General features: G+C 42.9%; 1 protein-coding gene and 1 pseudogene across 1 annotated transcript; both read right to left on the reverse strand.

Moving 5' to 3' along the window:
• Window positions 1-678: 678 nt before the first annotated feature.
• On the reverse strand, window positions 679-3,107 carry LOC109754289 (uncharacterized; annotated as a pseudogene).
• Window positions 3,108-7,275: 4,168 nt separating this feature from the next.
• Window positions 7,276-10,124, reverse strand: LOC109754314 (rho GTPase-activating protein 2). The gene is made up of 5 exons (XM_020313219.4): window positions 9,641-10,124; window positions 9,403-9,523; window positions 9,125-9,244; window positions 8,292-8,522; window positions 7,276-8,200 (listed from the first exon to the last, which is right to left on the reverse strand). Exons 1-5 carry the CDS (start codon window positions 9,976-9,978, stop codon window positions 7,562-7,564), a joined length of 1,449 nt encoding a protein of 482 aa, XP_020168808.1. The 5' UTR covers window positions 9,979-10,124; the 3' UTR covers window positions 7,276-7,561.
• Window positions 10,125-25,598: the final 15,474 nt, after the last annotated feature.

Genomic DNA, 25,598 nt, shown 5'->3' on the forward strand with positions numbered 1-25,598 from the left:
TGCGTTCAGGACGTGCTCTCTCTCTGGCATACTTGTATGTTAAGATAAATAAGTTAGTGGGATGACTCTTTTAGGTATATAAGATTGTCATTAGTTAAATGTAGTTGCACTCTGGGTTGCCTTCTACAAATGATTTCATTATTAGTTATTCCTTTCTTCGTAAGCACTTGACCGTCGTTATTGCTACGGTATGTTATTGTCCAATATGCCAAATTATATATATTAAGAACTGTGAAACCCGTAAGTGTTATTTTTTTTAATGCACTCATGTGCATTGCAAGTAGAGAAACACAATAATAATGGGATTTGCGTGTGTGTGTGTAGTGTAGGGTAGGGGTGTGTGTGTGTGTGTGGGGGGGGGGGGGGGGGGCATGCGCCCCTTTTCATGCATAGTGTCTTGTTTGATTCACGAGAAGGTAGATACTACATGGCGAGGTAAATTTTTCCCTACACGGAATGAAGTAAATTTTTTATTCAACCTTACATGCAGCTTACACTTCCATTAACCTGATAATTACATGGGATGAAAAGAGTTTTTTCTTTAACCTTACATGCAACTTACTCCCTTCGTTCCTAAATATAAGTCTTTGTAGAGATTTCACTATGGACCACATACGGATGTATGTAGATGCATTTAGAATATAGGTTCACTCATTTTACTTCGTATGTGGTCCATAATGAAATCTCTTCAAAGACTTATATTTAGGAACGAAGGGAGTATAATTTATCTAGCCTGGAAGCTGCATGCAGATAGTTTTTTATTCTGACAACTTACCTTGCTTGATTCACGAGATATTAGCAGTGCAGAGCTTTCTAACCCTGTGCTTACTCTGCGCAAAACCTTGTGGTCAAAAAATGGGAATACACTAACGGCGATAACAAATCAGACACGTCATGTATCTAAAACACGACTACGGTAATCCAGTGCTCTAAAGTAACACAACATCATACAATCTAGAGACCAAACCAGTAGGTAGAAACTTCACGGACATCATCCCACATAAGCATGGGCTTACCTTGCTGTGTAGCAAACAAGGAGGCCACTGCGTGACATAGGGATGGACACAAACATAACTCTGACACTGGCCCTCATAGTGCTGATGCACCTCTGTTGTTTCCAGGCATAATGATAAGATCCACTCTGGGGAAGTACTATAATTCTGACATTCAGCATACGCATGGCAGTCGATCGACAGGTACACAACGCCATCAATGACAGCCAAAATTCTTGCTTCAGCATGAACTGCCATTGAACACTTGATGGCCTCGACGATCGTGCGCAATGGACTCGACTTGTCCAGCATCCATCTCTCCGCACCATCACCATCTTTTCCCCACAACCACACAAAAAGATTGTGTTCCTTGTCAAATATGTCGCCCTTGATATTTAAGTGCACGATACAGAGCTTCCCTTCCTTGGTCTGGCCAAGCTTGAGTGTAGAGTACTAAAGATCCTCCAACCTTCTTTCAAGGGTGGCGGCACATCCATTAGGTGGAACTGAGATGTTGCTGTATTGAGCACGAGCATACCGGAGGCTCCCTTCCCCAATGTCCAGTACACGAATCCATCAACCACCTTGCCAGGTTTGAAGGAGCTGGCGTCATTGGGCACCAGGGCCCTTGTTTCCACCCATGGAAAAATATGCCACTCCATGGTGTGCGATGAGAACACGGCCACGCGCGCCCGCGACCACACGCTGCAGCCCCTGTTCCTCCTGGTGGGAGAGCGTGTGGAGCTCAAGGTAGCTGCCGTCCGACAGGATCTGGGTGTCGGGGAAGAGGGTCAGGGCCTGCGTGAGTGGGCTGTAGCTGGCTCGCTGCTTCCGGTGGGCGATGTGGATCTCGCCGTTCAAGCTGTAGTCGAACTCCCATCCAAGGTGGTCGGCGGGAGGGCAGCGCATGCTGCGGGTCTGGAGGAAATCGGCGTCGCGGAAGGCGGCGGCGAGGCCTGGGTCGGAGGGGCGCCAGGGGGATGGGTAGACCGGGAGCGCGTCCATCTCGCGCTCGACGAAGAACGCGAGGAAGGGCGGCGCGCGGAGCGAGCGGAAACGGCGGCGGAAAGCGGGGGACGAGCGGACGACACCGAGGAAGGCGCGACACGTGAAGGCGGCGCGGGCGACGTTCGGGAGGTCGGGGAGGCGGGCGAAGATCGCGCGGAGCAGGTCGTCGCCGAGAGCGCATATGGTGGTTCGAGCGGCTGGCGGCCGTCTCGCCGGCGGCGGCGATGGTGGGGAGGACATGGCGATATGGATGGGAGCTCTCAGAAATGGCGAACTTTTTTTCTAGACGAGAAATGGCGACCTTTTTTTTTAGGAACAGAAATGGCGACCTTAGGGTTGGGAAGAGCACAATAACTGTGGGCCGGCCCAATTGCCAAAAACTTTCCGGAAAATTCGAGAAAACAACTTAGCTTTGTCCGAATTATTTTCCCTGCAAAAAATATGCTGAGTAGAAATTACTCGCATGATTCCTATTTTTTCTGATCCTTTATTTACACACTTCTCTAATTGCTTTGCTAGAAATATTTTCTTCATGTGTTCTAGCATTCTATATTTCCATTTTCAATTATTTTATGATAGTCATTATTGTTTTCTCCAAGGAATTTGCTTTTCTTATATATATTATGTTTGCAAGAACGTTAGCTGTTCCACAAATTTTCTTTGCCCATCAAGGTTATCTACTTTATTAGTTTGGTATATTTGTTTATATGACAACAAATTTGTTCCTCACACTTCCATATGTTCTCCACGGCCATCCTCTTTTGTTCCTTAGATATTTGTTTGTAGAAATAAAGCACATCTTCCCGCAAAAAAGAAAAGAAATAAAGCAAATCGCTATTTTTGTTCTCGTATTAGTCGTTTTTTTTCCTGGACAATTCTTGAAACAAAAAAATCATTCATTTATTCAGTGTGGCCGTATTTTTGGTCCAATGTTTGTAAAAGAATCCACGTGATAATTTCATGTATGAAAAGTTAGTATGGATCTAGAAAATAGTTTGTGTTGGGATGAACTTTAGACTTCTTTTTTTAGTTGGGGGTGACAATTGGACTTGAGAGAAAGAGCTACTGGTACGAAATTGACATTTTCCAATTAATCATATGCCCATGAACGAGTGACATTCCAGCACACACCACTAGGCCTCTAACCATAATTTTCAGAAAAGTATGATGTCGAACTCATGTGACACAGACATGTAGATGTTAGAATTCTAGAGTTGCAATGTGGGGATAAAGCTGTACCATAAAGTTTGGGGCCACGCTACGCGTCGGCCGGTGGATAAGTTGAAAATATCCGCCGCCTGGCTGGCCATTGGATGTGTGCGGGATGGCCGTCCGATCTACCCATCCACGTGCGCCACCTCCTTTGCAACAAGAGCGGTGTTGCAGAAACATTTGTAATGTAAGTCGTGTTGCAGAAACCTTTCAACAGACGTGATGCTGCAGAATTTTTTTGCAACAAAGATCATGTTGCAGAAACGTCTGTAGAAAACTTTGCAACCAAGTTAAAGTTACAGAAATATTTTTGTCTTCACTTTTATATAGGTGTTTCGGAAGAAAATTTTGCAACATCATTGATGTTACAGGAATCTTTCTTGCAACACGAAAGATGTTGCAAGAAATAAATCACGGTCTGTCGTTCGCCGTGGACTCCCATCGAACAGGCGCGAGGAAGGAGCGACGCTGGACCTTCGACCAGGTCGGCTCGCCGCTATCCTCCTCCCCGGCGAGGTGGGTGCACCGCGCGCGGCCAACGGTCATGATGGAAGCCGGTGGCAACGGCGGCGACCGCACATCCATCCTCCTCTCCAGTGAGGTGGGCGGCTGCCGGCAAGGGCATCAGCTGTGGTGACTTTTGGGGACAACTATCATGCAGTGATTGGTGTTGGCGAGAAAGCAATGGAAATTTCCAGGGAGAGGACTCGTGGAGGAAAAAGTCACTGCCTCTATTGGGATAAGGTTGGGTGTGACAACAGTGGTGGATCTCCACTCGACACGCGTCACGCAAATGAGGTGGCGGAAGAAGTCCCAGTTATCTGTCGGTTGACGATAAGTATTTCCCTAAAGTTTGACACCCACAGATGGTCAAAAGCTATTTTTTTTCAAAGAGGAAAGTTCATTCATTCCAATCTCTGCAAAGTTACAATCACAACCCGCATCGTTCATTACAAAAAGGCATCAAAGTGCAATAAAGAGAAAAAGAACTACAGGACTTAGAGCAACTCTAGCAGACCCCGTTTCCGGCCCGCAAAATAACCGCCAAATTGCGGGTCGGGGCCAGAAAATCTGCACGACCAGACCCCGCATCCAGCACCGGCCCGCAAAATTTTTTGCGGGGCGCGGCAAATCTTCTCCCTCAACCTCTATCTTCACGGGCTGGGAGGCCGACCCGAGCTCAACCCCCATCCGGCGCGAGATTTGGCGGGAGGGACATTTCCACGCACCCTTTCCCGCTCCCCGCACCCTTCGCCACCATTGCCCCCCTCCGAAAGCTCCGGCTGCTCCTCCCCGGCCGTCCCTCTCCGCCATGGACGACCCCATGCTGTCCCCCGTCACCGTCGAGGTCGCGCACGCCCTTCCCCTCGGGCGGATCTCATCGCCGGCCATGTTGGCCCCGCCGGCGTCGCCCAAGCACACGCCGCGCCTGCCCGCAAGCGGCAGGGCAACGTGGTTGTGCAGGGCGGGAATCCGGCTGCCCCCGCCGCGATGGCCCGCGCTTCGGGCGCCAATACCGCAGTGCGATCCCGGCCGGCGACGGAGAAGGCCGGCAAGGCCGCGGGCGCAAAGCGGAGGAAGGTTCCGACTTCAAGGAAGCCATCTTCTTCGACCTCTCACTCCATCCCCCCGCAAGGAGGTGCTCTGGCGATGCCGTTCAACGGTGCCGCTCCCCCCGCGAGCGAGGTGTTCGATGAAATGGTCGGAAGGTATATCTCTTCGGTCTTCGGCGATTCTCTTTTATTTTTCGCCATTGTTTTCGATAGCTCGTGACTTGTTATCGTTCGCTATAGCGGTGGTTCGAACAATGCAACAACCGAGTTCGTGAACTTGTTGGACACGAACGCGGTTGACATTGATCAAGCCCCTTTCGAACCTTTCGACTACAATGAAACGGAGGGCGGCGTGGACGATCATGGTTGTGCGGACGAGTTGGAGGAGATCGAAGCGGAAGCGTTTGAGCATTCACAAGCAAAAACTGGGAAAAGCCAAAGATCGAAGAACTACACGATCTTGGAAGATCAAGCTTTGATCAAAGCATGGAGTGCGGTGTCTCTTGATGCATGCACGGGTACTAATCAAACCTCCAAGAGATATTGGCAAAGGATTGAAGATCAATACTTCCGCATTAAGAAAAACTACCCCAATAAGACTCCACACACATTTCGGTCGCTTCAAGGTCGTTGGGAGAACATCAAGCCTATGTGCAGCCGTTGGGCAGCTTGATTGGAGCAAGTACGCAATGCACCTCCAAGTGGCACCGTGGAGTCCGACTATGTGAGTTTGCTTTGCCTTTGTTCAAGTTGTGCATCATCATAATGTATCATGAGAAATGATTGCATCACTTTGTTCACATTGTGTAGGACAAGATTGCTCAACATAGATACAAGGACATGGAAGCTTCGGAAGGCAGATTCTTCAAATTAGAGCATTGTTGGGAGTTGCTCCAAAAGTGCGACAAGTGGAAGTTGATCGACAAAGAATCCCCACCAAAGAGAGGCTCACTTACAAACATGGATGAAGATGGGGATGATGATGGCCCAAGAAATTTGAACAAGCCCGATGGCGACAAGAAGACTAGAGAGAAGATAAAGAGAGAGCAAGAAGCATCGAGCTTGAGGGAGAAGATTGATGTCATGGTGCAATCAAACGAGTTGATGTTGTTGAAGTCGTTGGAGATCAAGAAAGAGTTGGCCGAGAAGAAGGCAAAAGAGAAGCAAGAAAAATGGCAAATGCTCAAGGAAGAGGGGCTGCGCAAAGCTGCCATTGAGGAGAGAAAAGCACGCGCCTCTGAAAACAAATCGCTATCATTGTTGCTCGCCGAAGAGAACAAGATCATGTCAATGAACCGCAATGACATGGACGACGTCACCAAAACATGGCATGATATGGCAAGGAGAGAGATCTTGAAGAGGAGAATGGTCGCCTCGGCCGGTCCGTCTGCCAGTTCCGGTGATGTTTTCTCTGCTCCATATGGTGGCAATGTGGATGACTTCGGTGCGGGAGTTGGAACAAGCGACGGAGGTGGCTACGGTGGCTACGGTGGCGCCGATGAACTTCAAGATGGACTCCATGGCGCGGAGTGAAGATCGACCCCCAAGATGATGCCGGACATGGGCGCATACCTTTGCATGCCCTCTTTTGCATAATGAACTTCGCTTTTATTTGCGCGCAAACTGTTTATGTCATTTGAATTTGAACTTGTTTGTGAAACCCTATGACAAATTTCATATTTGCAGTTTTTCTGTTTGCGGGTTGTTGCGCTATTGCCCGAGCAAAACTCGCATAGCCGGCCCGTAAAAAAGCATATTTCACGAATATACTTTTTTACGGGTCCGTTTGGGGGGTCTGCATCTGTGCTAGCCCTCGCCGGCCCGCAAAAGCGGTTTTGCGCGAACTGCAAACGCGTTTTGCGGGCCGGTGTTTTGCGGGGTCTGCTAGAGTTGCTCTTATGTAAGAAAAGATTGTAATGCTCGCCATCCTTTGGTTAGAGAAGACCAGTTCACTCACAATAATTCAAAACGGTGCATAGGCCCATCTACACCCGATGAACAGTAAAGTAAAAAAAAGTAAACAAATTTTAAAAAACTGAAATTTTTAGGCATCCAAGATGCTCATGTGCGCAAGGTGCGTGCAAAGTTTCGTGGTATGCGACCAACTTATCCATTACTATATCTATGTATTGTAGATCATATTGGGAAAATCCTGCATGACTCGTTGTGCACATGAATGCTTGTTCTTCTGCAGAATTTATTAGTTATATTAAATAGTTGGTGATGTCCGGTGTGTACTGAAAATACCTCCATGTAGTGAAAGAGTTTGAGATTGTTACAATGCTTTGGACAGAGATCATCTCAAGTATTTTAAGCTGCATATCGTTCGATACTTGGACTCCAACTTTTGTCCTGCAAATTATGTCAAGAAGAATACGACAAGGCAGAGATGTTTAGTAAAATATTTTTTCTGTTGATCTCCCGATACCCTTAAATACCTTTTCTTAGTCCTTCTATTTGTGGTATGCTGCTTTACGAAATAATTCATTAGGCTGCATCAGAAGCAAGAGTTCAGGGGAAAAAACTCACAAAAGGTTATGGATAGTTTAGAAGCAAGTTATTGTGCCTCTACAGGTCCAACTTACTAAAAAACAGAAACTAGGCATTTCGGCATAATCAAACCACACGAGTAATCAATTACACAGCTCCAGCAACAGAATATTACTGCAACAAAGTTCCTCAACCCTGTGTTGACTGAATGACACGCAGGCGTGGAAGTTACAGCTAGGCGTTACATTACATGGATGACAGATCGACAACCAAAGATAAATCTGCATCCTTGCAATGAGCATATAATCAGCTCAATTCTTTGGCATTTGTGGCCTTCTCGCTTGTAGTTTCGGTCCTGGTCTCCATTCGCATTGTCGGCTCAATGCTGTTAGTACCAACTGCATCTTCAGTGCTACTTGTTTGATCATTCACCCTGCAAGACTCACTTGTGCTTTCAGAGGAGCTCAGCTGCTCTGCCTCTTTGGTGGAGGTAAAGAAGATGCTTCCCTCGTCTTTTTCATCGCCTGCTTTGCTCACTTCCTGCCATTCGAGCCTCCTTAAGAAACCTTCTTCGATGTCGCTAAGCGATGGATATTTATCTTCATCGTTGTCGATGGTGCAAGGCAGACGAAACTCAAATGAGGTGTGCCTCCTGGACGAACCAATTAGCTGTTCGCTGTCCGTTATCAGATTGTTGGCCTTGTCAACACTCTTTGAGCTTTCACTACTGTCATCGCCATATTTCTCAGTCCCACTGTCATTGCCATCACCTTGGTCGTGCTCCCGGTCCACCTCATCAAGTCCATCGGATAAAGTTGGCGATGACGAAAAGGTCGAATATGATCCTTCATCATCCTCACGTTCTCTGAGTGTTTTGAGAACCAGGGTCTTGAGCAAGTTCATGACTTGAACAGCGTGCATCAGAGCAGTAAGAGGATCTGTCATCTGATTGCAAGAAAAGCATTCGCCAATGTTAGCAGCTGTGTCAACAAGAAATGTTTATCAAGTAAGGGAAATGTGGCAAGCAAATCAGTACCTGTGTCATATTGGGTGCGAAAACCATAGCGATATTCCGGGCATTCATCTTGTTCGACTCCTCTTCTTCGACAACATCAGCCATGAGCTCTACAACCCAGCTGAGAAGTGCAGCATGTGTTACAGGAATATGGCTCACCAGCTCCACACATTGTTCCTCCGTGTTGCAGTTCAGGACTTGCTCTGGTGAGAGGCTATCAAGCACGCCTTCAGGTAGTTCCCTGAACCAGGCCTGCATCGAATTTGCACAACATAATTAACCCCTATGTTTTCGCCGGGCAGAAGTACCAAATGTTTGAAAATCCAACACATATAAAATTTGAAGAGAACAAGAAAAGCTCAGGGGCAATGTAATGAAAAAAGGAGAAGACTTGCTAGTAGTTGAGTGGTTGAACTTCTGAAACTGGTGTGTGCTGCTTCTTGAGCAGGATGGGTTTTTAAGTTTGTAAGGGCTGTTGCCCGGATCTGGCTTGTGTGTTCTGTCTGCCTCATCAATAAAAATGGGGCGGGGGGAAGCCCCTATCTTTCAAAAAAAAAATGATGGTAATTATCTCATCAGTAACAGAATAGCATTATTTTCTGTCAGAAAGGTACTCCAATAGTGTACTGTTGTGCTCCTAATTAACTACTCCCTCTGTCAGAAATGCATACCAATGGATGGCTCTACCCATGGAAGATGTTCACTAAGAGAAGACTTGTAATATACCACATTTCACTACACATTTCTCTGCACTAGTAATCTCACAAACCTATTTATCGGACTCGTTTGCACAACTGAATCCCAGAGAGACTAAAAACAGTGAGCTCCAGAAGCTCCTGGTAAACAATGGGTACCTTAATCAAGCTAGCGAGGCAGTGGACGTCGATGTCGTCAGGAACGACACCCCTGTTCAGCTGCTCCCTGACATGCTCCTCCTGGCTGTTCTCCGGAGTGATGCGGAAGATCCCTTCTGCCTGCATACACATCATCGATTCCATCCACACAGATCAGTGAACAACATCGACTTCAACAACGAACACACTCAGCTTCACATTTGCCCGGCTCCAAATTAGATGAAGTTTCAGCTAGCAAAGAGGAGCAGAGTAATGGATTGCTTGCGCAGTTGTGCTACCTTGAGGCCATCCTGGGAGTAGAGCCGCTCCTGCATGAGCAGGAGGATCTTGGGGACGGAGTTGCCCCTGTCGTCGTAGCCGCACTGCATCGACTCCGGCGACACCCCGAAGACGCTCGCGCTGCAGGCCGGAAAGCACACGCATTTGAGATCCGAACCGAACCCTCATCCTCGCGGGGGCACACGGATCAGCAGGCAAGCAGTAATCTAGAAGGAGCAGAGTTGGTTGGTGAGTAACCTGGCGCTGGGGGCTGGGCAGGGGATCTGTAGCTCGAACTCGACGGGGAGGCCGAGGAAGCCCTGGAGGCGGTCGAAGGTGACGTGCGCGACGTGGCGGACGTCGGTGGGCCAGCCGATGTCCATCCCCCAGCCCGCGCCCGCCGCGCCGCCGGCCGGGTCGTCGGCGTCCGCCATCTGGCACGGCAGCGCCACCGACTTGCGCAGCGCGGCGAGCAGCAGCTCCAGCACCTGCCCCTGCTGCCCCTGCCGCTCCTGGTGGTCCGCCTTCCGCTCCCCCACGCCCCCGCCTCCCCCGCATCCACTGCCGGAGCGGGAGATGAGCACCACCTCGCCCATCGCGGCCTCCTCCTCCTCCTCCTCCTAGCCGCTGCGCTGATGTGTGGGCGGCGGTGGAGCTGAGCTCGAGGGCAGTGGAGTGGGTGAGTGTGGGAGGAGGAAAGCGGTGGTGCGATTTTGAATGGAGCGGTGGGGGGCATGGAGGGGGCCGCTTTTTTGTTTGGCTTCGGTTGTCCTCCCCGCGATCTCGATTTCGAATTGGGGACGGGGGAGAAGCACGTGGGGCCGGGAGACCAGACAGAGGGGCCCCACCTCCAACGGCTGTCAAATTCAAATGCTAGGTGCTCCAACGACATGGCTGATCAATCGTTCGTGTGGAGAAATAGTCAGGCTAGGCTGGAGCATGTCCAATAGCTGCCCTATAACAGGAGGGCATAACTGCTTTTTTGGGTACTCCCTCCATTTTTGCATACAAGGCCACTATTAAAAGCACATTTTGCATCTATACAAGGCCACAAACAGTAATCGAGGCAAATATTAATGATGTTTCATCGTACTAATCCATGGCTTAATTACTAGTATGCATGTAGCGGATGATAATGACACACTCACCTGCTTCGTCTCTCACGGTCACTCGGTTTCCTTTAATGTGCATGCACCCTATTAATTAACCCGGTAAACGAGAAAACAAATTGGCTTGTAAAGCACATGTTAATTTTTATCTTGGTACCTGTAATTTGAGTTTATGGCCTTGTATATAAAAATGGAGGGAGTATTTGAGATAAAAAAAAACCCTGCTCTAATAACCGTCCTTAATGTAAATTTTGGTCCGAACCTTTTTGAGCAGCCCAAAAACCAACATCAAGTGCTGCAAAAATAAATATATGGCGCTTTGGCTGATGCCGCAAAACCAAACACAACGCGCGGGCAACCCCAACCGCCGCCCGGACCTTTCCTACTTGCAACCGGCTCCCCATCCCTCCCCTCCGGTCACCGGACCGCCATGATCCGCTCCTCCGACGCGACTACCGACCCCGCGGCCACTCCCGGTCTCCTCATCAAGGGCGACTCCCCCTCCAGTCGTTCCACCCGTCGCCCCCATGGTCGCCCCTACTCGCCGCAACGGTTTTACAGCCCCACGAGCAGCCGTTGCAGGCGTAGTGGATGCGCCACCTCAAATGAAGGTCATCGCACCCAAGCCAAGAGGAGGCGGCGTGAAGAGGCCGCCACGTGACCCCGCCTTGGTTGCTTCATGGACGAAGAAGGCGAAGGCCACGTCATCGGATGATGCCGCTGCAGCGCTAGTGCATCCTCCTCCTCCCCCTTTCGTCCCATCGCCGCTTGTGGAGGAGGAGTCAACATCACCTGTCACGACCAGCACAATCATCCACAACATATTCAACAAAAAATGTCGTAAAGGTAAATAATAATATTTCTTCTCTTTGGTTTTTGCATTGTTTTTCGTGCTGAATGCAATTTTAAATGTTGGAAATAAAGATTTTGTGTGCATATATTCATTTTTGTGCATGTAGTGTTCATGATGACACTTTTTTGCAATTTCAAATGTTGCAGATGAAGATTTTGTCTCTCAAGAATATGAAACACAATATGATGATCAGCTTCTTGACATGGAGGAGGATGGTTTTCTTGATGGAACTCCTAGGGGAAGAGTGGCAAACTACTAAAACGATGAGGACGTTCTATTATGTGTGGGAAGATTTTCTATTGATGCAACCTTCGGAAGGGAGCAACCAATGAGCGCATATTGCATGCGGATCAAATAGTCCTTTTATGCACACAACGGTAGGGGCTATGGTCGATTGACCGCTTCTCTCCACCACTGATGGTCCACAATATCCACAGAATGTCAAAAGTGGTTGGCTTGCTTGTCAAATGTCGATCCCATGGACCCAAGTGGTTGCAACAATGATGATAAGGTGATTGTTTGCTAAATTCTCAATTTCTGTGTCAATTGTAGTATGTAGATCATGCTTCCTCGTTTAGTTTGTATATGTGCCTAACTTATTTTCTCAATTATGGTATGTAGCTCATGATTACTCAAGGTTTAATCCAATGAAAAGGGAGGATGGGGACAATAGAAAAGCATTCATGTTGCATTATTGCTGGAAGGAGCTTGAAAATGAGGAGACGTGGAAGAACCAGGAGTTATTTGAAATTCTTAATAAGAGGAAGAGCTCATTGGAAATGTTACTATTGTTGTTGTTGATGATGATGCATCAAGTGGTGAGGAAAGAAAAAGGAGCCCCACTCCCAACACGGTTGCCAAGTCGAGAAGGCCTGATGGAAGAAAACATGTGACGGAAAAAGGAATAAAGGCCAAAGAAAATGATCTTAAGTAATCATTCTAAGTGGGCCAGTCCACATAGAACTGACCTTGCTGTTTTTGGGAAGGTTCTCGTCAGTTTTACGGGTGAGCTTTCTTTGTTTTATTGCCGATTTTTCTATTCAGATTTTTTTTGTTTTTACTTTTACTTTTATTTTTATTTTCAACAATAATTATCTTTTTAAAATTCATGTAAATTTATAAATTCTGATTTTTTCAACCCTTTTTAAAACTGCATGAGATTTTTTAAAATTCATAAAGATTTTTTAAAATTCATGAAAAAATTTAAATTTGCAAATTTTTTGGTTTTGGTATATTGAATATAAAAATAGAAAATAAGATAGAGGCTAAGCTCATTACTCCAAGTTGCAATGTGTTATAGTCCGTAATTGTTTTTGTACTTTTTTTGAACATCTTATTGGGTTAGTGATCATGTTTCTAATTTACAAATTTTTGAAGCTCAAAAATATTATTTAAAATTCGTGAACATTTTTTTTACAGAATCTTTCAAATTAAATAGAAAAAACCAGCCCGCCAGCCGATTAAGTAGGCAAGTTGGGCCGAGCAAGTAATCAGGCGAAATTACTGGGCCGGCCCATGCGAGCGACGCATAAGTGCTTTTGCGCCAGAGGGAGCCTCAAGAGTTTTAGGAGAGCTCCTAGTTGACGCCCACGACAACTATATCTCGCATTATGCAAGAGTTTCTTCTGTCTCGCTGAAGAGTTTTCCCTTGCGACGTAGCTATTGGGCCAACCCATTTTATGTTTTTTTGGACCCTGATAAGTGCCACACGTCAGGTACGAGCACATGGCAACATCAAACATTTTCGACGGCAAGTTTAGTCACGCGAGTTTCTTTGGTTTCGTTTATTTTTGAAAGAAACTTGTCGTGTGTTGGATTTGTCATCCATGCGTGACTGGAATTGCCATCGAAAAACGTTACGTCCGGACTGCCATGCATCTGACATGTGGCACTTATCATTTGCTTTTTTTTCACACTAGGTGTTGTGATCGAGTTTCCCTGTTGCACTTCGTTCGCTTGTTCAAAGGTTTCCTTGTTTCCTTTTAGTTTCCTTTTATGTGTTTTCTCGCTAGTTTCTTCAGTTTTATTTTTTTATTTGTTTCTAAATTCTTCTTCTTTTCTTCTTGGTTTTCACTGTTTTTTTATTTTTTTCTTTCTCTATTTTCGTTGATTTTTTCTTAGTTTTCTTTGGTTTCGTTTGTTCCTTTCTCATTTTTCATCAGTTTTTCTTTGTCAATTTTCACTATTTCCATTCTTTTATTGCTTTCCTTGGTTATTTTAAAATTTAATTGTTAGGTCTCTTCATTTTTTTATTTGCACTCTTTCTCTTTTTTTGTTTTTTTATTTTCTTTCGTTTCCTTCGTTTTTTCAGTTTTCATTGGTTTTTTCATTTGTCTTTGTTCCTTTTACTTTTCATTCTACATTTTTGTATCAGCAAGAATTTTTTTCTAATACATTTTTAAAATTATCAAATACAAGTTTACATTTTTAGTACATCATAAGCATTCTTTCTATACATATTTTTAACATTTTTCAAATGTTTAATTAACACTTTCTAAGAACAAGGTTAATTTTTTTTTCTATACACATTTTAATAATTTTCAATTGCTTGATTAACATTTTCCAAATACAAGTTTAAATGTTTTTTAGTACACGGTCAACATTTTTATACATATTTGAAACATTTTTCAGATGCTTGATTAACATTTTTTGAATACAAGATTAACACTTTTTAATACGCGGTCAGCATATTTTTATACACATTTCAAATGCTTCATTTACATTTTTCAAATATAAGATTAACATTTTTTAATAAATTTTCAACAGCTTTTATACACATTTAGCATTTTGCAATGACCAGATTACCATTTTGAAACATTGTCAATATTTTTTCTATACATGTTTAATATTTTTCAAATGCTTGATTAATATTTTCAAATACTTATTCAACATTTTTTAAAGTTCTTGAGTCACATTTTTTAAATACATGATCAAATTTTTTCATCATATTTTTAATACAAGGTCAACATTATTTCTATACACATTTAACATTTTTTCAAATATTTGATTAACATTTTGAAATTCTTGTGTAACATATTAATTTTTATAATACACGGTCAATATTTTTTCTATGCACATTTAACATTTTTCAAATGCTTGACTAACATATTTGAAGTACTTGTTTAACATATTAATATTTTTATAATACATGGTCAGTATTTTTTCTATAGACATTTAACATTTTCAAATGCTTGACTAACATTTTTGAAATACTTGTTTAATATATTTTTTCTTTAAATGCTTCAATTAACTTTTAAAAATATATTTTCCATGTACATGAGACATTTACATTTTTGAAATGCTTGGATAATATATTTTTATAATGTTTTATGTAAAGTTATGTTATAATATATTTATTTATAGTATTTGAAAGCATAAATGGTAGTTAAAAACTAATAAAAAATGAAATGAAGCGTAAAAAAACTTAAAAAGGTGGTTGCAAGGAAGAACCTAACTGGCCGGCCCGCTCTGGGATAAGTGAGACGAACCGTCGTCTCGCTTTAAGTGAGACATATTGGCCGGTACACCAATATGTCTCCCAGTCATGCCTGTGTGCGTCAACTAGAGGTGTCTTCGCTAAAGGCAAGCCAAGTTGTCCGGCACACTTTTCCCTTCGAGCTGCTTTTTATATTTTCTTCTTCAAATTTTTGTCGGTTTTAAGCACAAAAAAAGGCTGCATTTTTTTGGAGCTGGATATTTGAAAAACTATTTAAAAAATATAGTTTAGGAAATTGATCGTTATGTGTTATACAAAAAAGTTCAGTATTTATAACAAAAAAAATTGAATTTCTATTAAAACATTAGTATAGATTAAAAATATTCATCTTATAATTTTAAAAGGTTCATCATATATTAGAATTTTTTCAATATATATAACAATAATTTTCACCGTATATTAAAAAAGATATTAAGGGTGTATTTGAAAAATGTTCATCGTGTCCAAAAAGTTCAGTTTGTATTTGGGAAAAAATCTCACCGTACAATTATTCAATATATATATAACAATAATGTTGATTGTATATCAAAAAAGATATTAAAGATTGTGTTTTATTTTTCTCATTAATTGGTTTAGTCTGCATTCTTTTTTATTCTTCCCTTTTTTCCTTTACAATTTCAAAATGGAAGACATTTTTTAGATTTGTGACTCTTTTGAAGTATTGGAACATTTTTTAAATTTTGTGAACATTTTTTAGTTTAGTACTTAAAAATTCATAAACATTTTCTAGAATTTTTGAATAATTTTGAAATTCATAAATATTATTTAAGTTCATGAACATTTTCAAGTTTGCTGTCATTCTAAAATCCACAAAAAAGAAATTAAATTCATGAACATTATCCAGGATAGATATGAAGGCAATTCATAATAGATGTTTTTCTTTGCTGGCATACTAGAATCCACAAATATTTTTCAAATTCATGAACATTCTAAAATGTGTTGTTGCCAGTTTCCTTTGGGATTTTAGCTTGCATTTCCTATTTATGAGCGCAAGTTACCACTGACAGTTTTAAGGTCATATACATATACCATTGTTATGCAAAATGTGTTGAAAGATAAGGAGGCATACCTAAAAAATTCTGCCAATAGATCTTCATCAATTATATAATAAACATGAGCAAACAATATTTGTGTACATATATAAACCACATATCCCCTCTCTTCGTTACATTCACAGTTCCACAGAAGAAAAAACACACCTGCTTGTAGGCTTGTAGCTAGCTCCCAATCCCGCCCTTTACGGTTACATTCACGGCCACTTCGACTCCACCGTGCAGGGATGGAGCTGGCAACAAGACCTGGTTGGAGATCACACCATTGCAACCCACTACTGGTATAAGCTGACACTACCCAGACTTATCAAAACCTTCACTAAATCTATACGCATTGCTGTTCAATCACTGTTCATTCATATAAGCTGAGATAAACATCATAGATCTTTTTTTTCTCTACCTTCGTTGTTGCCTTCATGCCGCTTGCTCTACTGTAGCTTGATGGTTTTTCTGCCTTTCCCTATTCTTGTTTTTCTCTGCTCCATAGTTATCTCATTACATGTACAAAATGGACTTTTTGAAATGGAACAAGAATACTGGATCCCTGAACTTCTGGATATATCTACTGGTATACTGCTTCTAGTGTGATTTCTTGCCCAGTTACCTATGGTTTTGTGCCAATTCAGTTACTTCAATTTGTTTCTCTGTTTTTTCAGTTGTTCTATGAACGATGCATCCATCTATTTCGTTTCAGGTTTGTGCTGCTCGGTCGGTAAAATGCCTGAACCATTTCAACCATAAATAATACCTAGAAAAAAACGTGTTTGTTCATTTTGGGCTCTTAATCTTTGAGATGTATCACTTGACTCACACACTATTGTTTCCTGAAAATTGCCCCTGAGATAACTCTTGATTGCATATTTGATTGTTTTAGCACTTGCCATGTCAGTATCAACCTGCTGCTGAGATTAAAATTGATTCAGTTCCCAAAAGAAACGGTGTCGCCAATGTATAGCTCAATTAGTCATCGCCACATATGATTTTTGCGAGCGGATGATTCAGTTGGATCTCTTACTTATAGCTGGACCTTATCACATCTTGATATTGTTTTCATATTCTTCATCCATCTCTAGTCTGACCAAGAGGGAAAGCGAAGCAAATTGATAGGAGCAAATCGTGCAGTGGCCTAGGGCCCAAATATATCTATATTTTTAAATAAACTACAAAAAATTGATTTGCGAACAAAAACCAACATGGACAGGGGGCATATGCCCCCTCCACCTTCCTGGACGCACTTCACCACATTGTATTTATTCAATAGAGACCGCAGTGCACGCCGACGGTGCATAGTACACTAGTGATAAGTAGAGATCTCAAACACACATTCTGTGCTCAGATTTGGTGCACGCGCCCAAAATTTTGTTTTCTTCTCGCCATAATTTTGTGTCACCTGAACACTGACCGTGACATTGTCTTTTGCTGCCTGCTTTCTCATCTCAGATCAGAATAAGCGATGTCAACCTCCAAGATGACGGTGGTCACTGGCGGAGCAAAGAGCATTCCAAAGCCTGGGCAAGCCTCGTCCCTGGTGAGGCGCAACGTTGCTCATATGGGCCAGGAGGGCAGGCGCGGAACAACGCAGCCCAACAACCTGGCCCTTGAGGCCTACAGCCAGGAAGCCCGGACAAACCAGTATTGTATGTTTTTCTTTTGCAGTATGCATTTTGTGTATGGCAATGCGTACGTCTTTCATGCGTGTTTTTTCTTTGCTCTCCTTTCTTTATCCAGATTCCTTTTTGCGAGAAAGATGTTCATATTCATCGCAAGCAAAAGAAGACCAATGCTACTTTTACATGACGGGTGGATTACCTGGGCCCCGGGCTCTTGGAAAATAAAGTCTTAATACATCATTTATATGTGATTATATGATGCAAATAATGATTAAAACATACTCAACTACAAATAATTACTGAATAAATACAACGTGGTGAAGTGTGTCGAGGAAGGTGGGGGGCATATGCCCCTGTCCATGTTGATTTTTGTTCACAAATCATTTTTTTGTACTTTACTTAAATATAAAATATACAGTGAAGTAGAGGCAGTATCGCATGCAAACAAATTCATGGAGCAAATCAAGGAGGGAAATCTTTGCCTTATGCGAGATTTCCTTGTCCAGTCATCAAATGAAATGTATAGGCATGCTTATGGTGGTTTGATGATTAAAATAACCAAATGGTCGACCATGGAGATGCAGCATCAAGTGCCTCATGATTTTCCTCGATATGCATACTCGTTGCGTAACTTTGAGTTGCTGTCTAATCTAGTTGGGCAAGAAAATGAAGGAAATATGCCCTAGAGGCAATAATAAAGTTATTATTTATTTCCTCATATCATGATAAATGTTTATTATTCATGCTAGAATTGTATTAACCGAAAACATAATACATGTGTGAATACATAGATAAACATAGTGTCACTAGTATGCCTCTACTTGACTAGCTCGTTAATCAAAGATGGTTAAGTTTCCTAACCATTGACATGAGTTGTCATTTGATTAACGGGATCACATCATTAGGAGAATGATGTGATTGACTTGACCCATTCCGTTAGCTTAGCACTTGATCGTTTAGTATGTTGCTATTGCTTTCTTCATGACTTATACATGTTCCTATGACTATGAGATTATGCAACTCCCGTTTACCGGAGGAACACTTTGTGTGCCACCAAACGTCACAACGTAACTGGGTGATTATAAAGGTGCTCTACAGGTGTCTCCGAAGGTACTTGTTGAGTTGGCGTATTTCGAGATTAGGATTTGTCACTCCGATTGTCGGAGAGGTATCTCTGGGCCCTCTCGGTAATGCACATCACTATAAGCCTTGCAAGCAATGTGACTAATGAGTTAGTTGCGGGATGATGCATTACGGAACGAGTAAAGAGACTTGCCGATAACGAGATTGAACTAGGTATTGAGATACCGACGATCGAATCTCGGGCAAGTAACATACCGATGACAAAGGGAACAACGTATGTTGTTATGCGGTTTGACCGATAAAGATCTTTGTAGAATATGTAGGAGCCAATATGAGCATCCAGGTTCCGCTATTGGTTATTGACCGGAGATGTGTCTCGGTCATGTCTACATAGTTCTCAAACCCGTAGGGTCCGCACGCTTAAAGTTCTGTGACGATCGGTATTATGAGTTTTTGTGTTTTGATGTACCGAAGGTAGTTCGGAGTCCCGGATATGATCATGGACATGACGAGGCGTCTCGAAATGGTCGAGACGTAAAGATCGATATATTGGACGACTATGTTCGGACACCGGAAGTGTTTCGGGAGGTTTCAGACATTTACCGGAGTACCGGGGGGTTACCGGAACCCCCCGGGGAGTATATTGGGCCTAATGGGCCTTAGTGGAGAAGAGGAGGGGCGGCCAGGGTAGGCCGCGCCCCCCTCCCCCTCTAGTCCGAATTGGACAAGGAGGGGGGCGCCCCCTTTCCTTCCCCTCTCTCTCCTCCTTCCCCCTTCTCCTACTCCAACTAGGAAAGGAGGAGTCCTACTCCCGGTGGGAGTAGGACTCCCCCCTTGGCGCGTCCTCCTTGGCCGGCCGCCTCTCCCCCCTTGCTCCTTTATATACGGGGGCAGGGGGGCACCTCTAGACACACAAGTTGATCTGTTGATCTCTCCCAGCCGTGTGCGGTGCCCCCCTCCACCATAATCCACCTCGATCATATCGTAGCGGTGCTTAGGCGAAGCCCTGCGTCGGTAGCATCATCAACACCGTCATCACGCCGTCGTGCTGACGAAACTCTCCGGTGAAGCTTTGCTGGATCGGAGCTCGCGGGACGTCATCGAGCTGAACGTGTGCTGAACTCGGAGGTGTCGTACGTTCGGTACTTGGATCGGTCGGATCGTGAAGACGTACGACTACATCAACCGCGTTGTGCTAACGCTTCCGCTTTCGGTCTACGAGGGTACGTGGACAACACTGTCCCCTCTCGTTGCTATGCATCACCATGATCTTGCGTGTGCATAGGAATTTTTTTGAAATTACTGCGTTACCCAACGGAAAACACATCTATAGGCAAGTTAATTGTACTTTACTTCTGCCAAACAACTTTTTCATAATGTTTATTTAGTGTTGGATTAACCTTGTGCTTCATTTTCATTAATGTTTACATCTACAAATATGATTGGAATAATTTCAGCTATATCCGATCTCATGAAGGTACAATTTCCCAGTGAATCCCAATAGTCCGATAAGAGGAACTTGAAGATCACAGACATTGAGCAAGCTATCTCCTGTAAATTGTCACACATCTATTAACCCATTGCTCCTCTATGTCTTTACTCTATGATTCTTTATTTAATGGGAACATTGTGGATGTTGCATTGGGGGATCATGCAACTTCTTTTGAGGCTGACGATATATATAACCTTGGTCAGTCCGAGGCAATAGTAATACTTTTGGTTAGTATTCCAGTAAGAACCTACTCACCTATGCTTCCAGCTATCAGTCATTTCATATATCAATGCTATGGAGCATTCTCACTTAATTCTAAATAATGCAGGGCATGGAACAATAATCCACAGTGACACTAGCAAAACTACCGTAACGATGAATCCATATAAATTTCGGTAACACGTGTTCTCTTGTAAGTTGCCCAAATCTACATGGATTGCTTTGTTTGGTCATGATTGAATCATGAGCTGGGCGGCCCTAGGCCATGGCATCCAAAACTACAGGTGGCGGCACAAACCAAGCGCTCGTTTACACTAGCAACAACCACACGCGCACCCAAAGGCAATGACAAAAGCGGCCCACCATGTCTGAACCCCACCTTCCATAGACACACCCAAAGGCAATGACAAAAGCATCAATCTATTTGTCAATGTACCTTTAGTTCTCCAGACTATTGAAAGATTCGAGGTTTAATGAAATGTTGAATCGGATCTTTCTTTAGAGCGGATCCGCAATTTAACAAGTTAACCTGCGGGTCTTTTTTCTTTAGATGGGAAATGGCAATAAACTGATTGATCACAGCCAAATCCGTTGGGGCATGTGTTCACCAGTAGCCAAATGATCTTCTTTTCTATCTTGTATCTTCACCTCCACCTTATGGTAAGCCTTTGTCAGTACATCTTGCATGCAAGCACACTCCTCTTATTCTTTTTGTCCTCTCCTCCACACAGGTAAAAGAGAGGTGAATACATCTTAGAAAAAAGGAGGTGAACTGCGACCAAGCGGGAGCATTGCTTTCAGCCCAGGTTTCAATCCATTTGACTGTTTACATGTAGCATCAATAGTCTTGTCTATCTTTCATAAAAATGATATCTCTTACTCAAGTATATACCGGTTCATTTTCTAGTTCTAGACCAAGAACCGTCACCGGGGAATGGCGGGTGGTGTCGGCCCGACGGCTGTAACGGTGTGGAGATCCGTGATGTATTCATGAAATTGCTATTCAAACATGCAAAGAAAAAGCAAAGTTATGGCCATGCAACATCACCAGCCGGAGATTCTTGGGCGTTGCTGGAGGTGATGAGCCAAGAGCCCAAGACAAACCTGCTGGCATGTAGCAGATGTTTGGTGCACTATCCTCAAAAAAGTTTCCTTTCTTTCTTTGGCTCAATGTTTGAAGGTTTAACTGGGTACAAAATGTATAAATAAAGTTCTAGCTGTGTTATTTTTCGTCTATCCTCATTCTTGATATATTAGTACATGATGATTGTCCCTTGAATTATTTCAACCGGTGACATCAATAATACATTGTAGTGTAGTTGTACTCTGTGTTTGGATATATAGTGGTGAGTTGATGCTATTGGCTCTCACTAGGATCCTCTTGAAAGTATAGGTACCAAGCACTAACATGTGCTACTACTCGTAGAATACTCAATTATTGCATTCCATGGGCTCAGTATATATTAAGCACAAGTATCATTAAGATAAAAATAAAAATGCCAAAATATGTAGGAAGCTCGTAACCGCATACATATTATACGATTGTGGTATTGAGCTGATAATTTCAACAGCTATGATTTGAGAAAATAAAACTTTCATTACACATGCTAAAAAAGATAATATGGAATCATCTTACAAGCTTCACATGGTTTCGCACATCTCTATAGAAGGATCCCCTAGTGATAACCTTCTAGAAATAACCAACCAGCTCTTTGTAATGAAGAAATGTTAGATATGAAAGGAAAAGGTAAGATTTATTGACGTGATTATCATTCATTATTCCATAACAAACGTAAAAGAAGACTAATCCACTTCAATCTGTACATAACTATTTCCAAGGTGAATCACCTCGAGTCCTTCAAATTATCAATTTATGAGAATAAAGGTAGCAATAACATATCGAAAATAGGTCTTAGCAGTAACACCATACTACACAATACAAGGAGATGACTTGACGCTCACTGCTCCTCATTGATGCCGGGCGCCCTTGCCACTGACTTGATGATACCCTTGTTCTTCAGGTGAGAGTTCTATTAGGATTAAAAAGAAAAATGATATTATGGAATCAGGACATCAGATATCAGACAGCAGAGTCAAACACAAGAGAGAAGGCACAATGGTTATAAAATATTATGTGGCAAGCACAAGTCAATATGATACATATATGTTGGTCCAGCACAAAGATTAAATGACAAGTTACAGAACAAAAATATTTCAATTCATATTTTACCCACTAAAACGTTGCTTAGCTAGAGTTCCTAAAATAAAATAACCTACGGAATCAATCATATAGTACCACCCACTGACCCATTCACGGTTCTACAAAACAGTGCAATGGAAGATGACCTGAACTACTTACAAAAGTAATGTGCATGATCAGTGCGGCCTACTATATACAGATTTTTTTTATGATGATGTGTATTGATCATAACTACGAATCCTAACCATGAAAAATTATATACAGTACACATGAGAAACAAAATAGTAATAGAATCCACATTGTCAATTTTGGTCATCTCAAGTATGTTCTCAACAAGTACAAATCACCCAAAGACTAAAGATAAACCTTGCAGGATCATCCTTGAGCACAGGGAATGTGGGAGGCCATGTCATCATAAAAGGATAGATCTTTTCTAAAGTTCGATCATCTTCTGTCACCTCATACACTTTACGCAACTCCCTGCGCTTAATATCCAGTTAAAGTGCACATTGGCCCATCTTGAGGAACACAAGCTGGAGATTATCGCCCATTTGGCTTGTGTCGAAAAGAGGAAGCTGATCACCATCAGCCATCTAATGTGACATCCCCAAAGCATCCAACATCTCACGCAAGCTAATGGTGTCAACAAGTAACCAGTTTTTCATGCTGCCACCGCTGTCGAAGCTACGCCGAATCCTCAGGAACACCATCCACCGCTGCCAAAGGTAACCAGTCTTGAGGAACACGAATTATCCTTCGATCTTTCTTTTTTCACTCACAATTCACCAGGTGGGGGATTTTACTTACCCTCTTCCATAGCTGATTTTCTATGAGGTCTGCTCGCGCTCGAGGTCGAAGCTACGCCGACAACTTCGACCGGGACCGGGAACGCCCGTGCTCGCCGGCAGCCGTCTCGCCAGTCGCCGCACGCAGTGCTTCCACACTCAGGACTTCACCGGTCGCGTTCGCCGCCGGTGTGTCGTTTTGGTTATGAGGGGGGTTTCAGGTGTGCGGCTCCGTCCACCTCCGGGATACTAGAACGTGCTGAATTTGCGCGTGAAATAGAACCAAGACGCTCACTGGACCGGCCCACTATATGTGCACGTGCATGAGTGTGGCGCGGAAAGCGGCCCATGATATTTCCGCCATTTTTCTAGTTTATTAAAAGGTTTCATGAATTTTAAAAATGCTCATGCAGGTAAATAAATTCCCGAATTACATAAAATGTTCTCACAATTTTGAAATATTTATGTATTGTCTATTTTTTTACAATTTTAAGAATGAATGTAATTTTTTACAAAATGTTCATTAATTATGACAACAAAGTTCATGATTTAAAAAATGTTGATGATTTTTTTAATATACCAGTGGTGTGTATAACCTATCCATAAAGGAACCTCTACAAGGCGCAAATTATACAATTTTATACTTGGCATTTTGTCTCGGGGGGTCGCATGGCCCAAACTTTCTTAACCAAGTCAAGGAACCCCACCCTAGTAAGCCATTCTAGCTCAAATTTGAACTGTGTCTGGTGACTACTTGGAGGGGTATGACCAAAATCAGTTAGCAGTGGAATATGGTCCAATAATGTGTCAATTGTTTTCCGACCCCATATGAAAGATGGAGATAGAGAAATTTATATGCCTAGTCGATAGTCACTACAATCCAGTGAAGTTTGTCATAAGTCCAGACATAGTGAGCTCTTTCATATTCTCAGTAACAACATTGAACATGAAAGGTCATCGATTGTCAAATCGGCCATTGCTTTTCTTCTGTGCTCATAACGAAGGATGCCGACAAAAGAGAAATATCTTAACTACTTTAGTAAATCTACCAATCTCTCTACTAAATGTTATCTTAGCTATAGGGGTCCTATTTTGGTACCAAGGATAGATTAGAAACGAATCATCAACAGATTAGTGAACCCACTGTTATATGTAAGTCCCATTTGACAAAAAATGATAAATAAATGTACTAGCGGTTTGGTCACAAGATCTTGAACACCATATGGTTTATGTATAATCGTAAACTAGAAACCTCTATCGAGATATTCTTATACTCTACACATTATAGTTATCTTCATGAATAATTATGGATACACATAGGCATATACACTATATACATACAAGTGGCACAAATTAATGAGAGTTGTGCCTTTCTTTTTTCTTTTCTTGTTTTCTCACATTTTAGAGGATTCTATTTAACTTTTGAACGTGAAATGTGTTCAGACAAAAAAGCAACTTTTATTTCAAAATATGATATAAACTTAATACAACATATTAGTTGTGACTATGAATTGACAAAACAAAATAAAGTTATAAAAGATATAGAAGTTTGATATAAACTTAGAAACATTGTAAGCATGTGGAGTGGACGCACAAACTGGCGGTCTGGAACTGCCCCACGGTCCACTCCACATGCGTCCACTCCACTGGAATTCTCGCCTGGAACTGCCCCACGGTCATGCTGCCATCTAGATCCCTGCCTAAGTCATTATATAATAATGTGCCAAGCTTTGTAGTTTGCCCTGCGAGCCCTCCGGCCTTAAATTTAAGCACGTCCTTGGCACGCTGAAGCTCACCCCCTTGATACCTGATCAGCGCAATTGTGGGGAGAATGCTTCCATTGCCATGTAACACGGGATTTGGCATCGCGGCAAGCAATAGAGTTTGAAGAAGGAGATGGGTGTTTTCCATACAACGAGCGAGCACGCTAAGTCCTTCCAAAATGGGCAGTTTGACACATGTCCAGTTTCTTATAAGCACAAGGGTGTGGAGCCTCTGGTACATTTCGGGAGCCGACCGCAGAGCATCCAGCGTCTTCAGCTCGACCACACTCACACCGAAGACGTTCTCCAGCGCCATGAGCTGGGCGTTCGTACGGATTTCAAAGACTTGTGCCATGGCACCTGTGAGGATTGGTACCTCTGCGACAGACACAGAGACAGAGTACTAATAAGTAAACCAAAATCTGCGAGGATTGGTACCTCTGCGACAGACACAGAGACAGAGTAGTAATAAGTAAACCACCAAAATTTAGAATAAACAATGGGTAGGAGGGGATATTCTTTCCGGGCGCGTATCCCAACAAAATTTAGAATAA

Source organism: Aegilops tauschii, chromosome 2 (assembly GCF_002575655.3).
Source record: "Aegilops tauschii subsp. strangulata cultivar AL8/78 chromosome 2, Aet v6.0, whole genome shotgun sequence".
Lineage (NCBI taxonomy): Eukaryota > Viridiplantae > Streptophyta > Magnoliopsida > Poales > Poaceae > Aegilops > Aegilops tauschii.

Excerpts from the sequence above, each read along its gene's own strand:
- LOC109754314 (XM_020313219.4), bottom strand. The coding sequence starts at position 9,978 with ATGGGCGAGGTGGTGCTCATCTCCCGCTCCGGCAGTGGATGCGGGGGA. Across the intron at positions 9,524-9,640 it reads TGCCCAGCCCCCAGCGCCAG|CGCGAGCGTCTTCGGGGTGT; the intron begins GTTACTCACCAA and ends TCCGGCCTGCAG. Across the intron at positions 9,245-9,402 it reads ACTCCCAGGATGGCCTCAAG|GCAGAAGGGATCTTCCGCAT; the intron begins GTAGCACAACTG and ends ATGTGTATGCAG.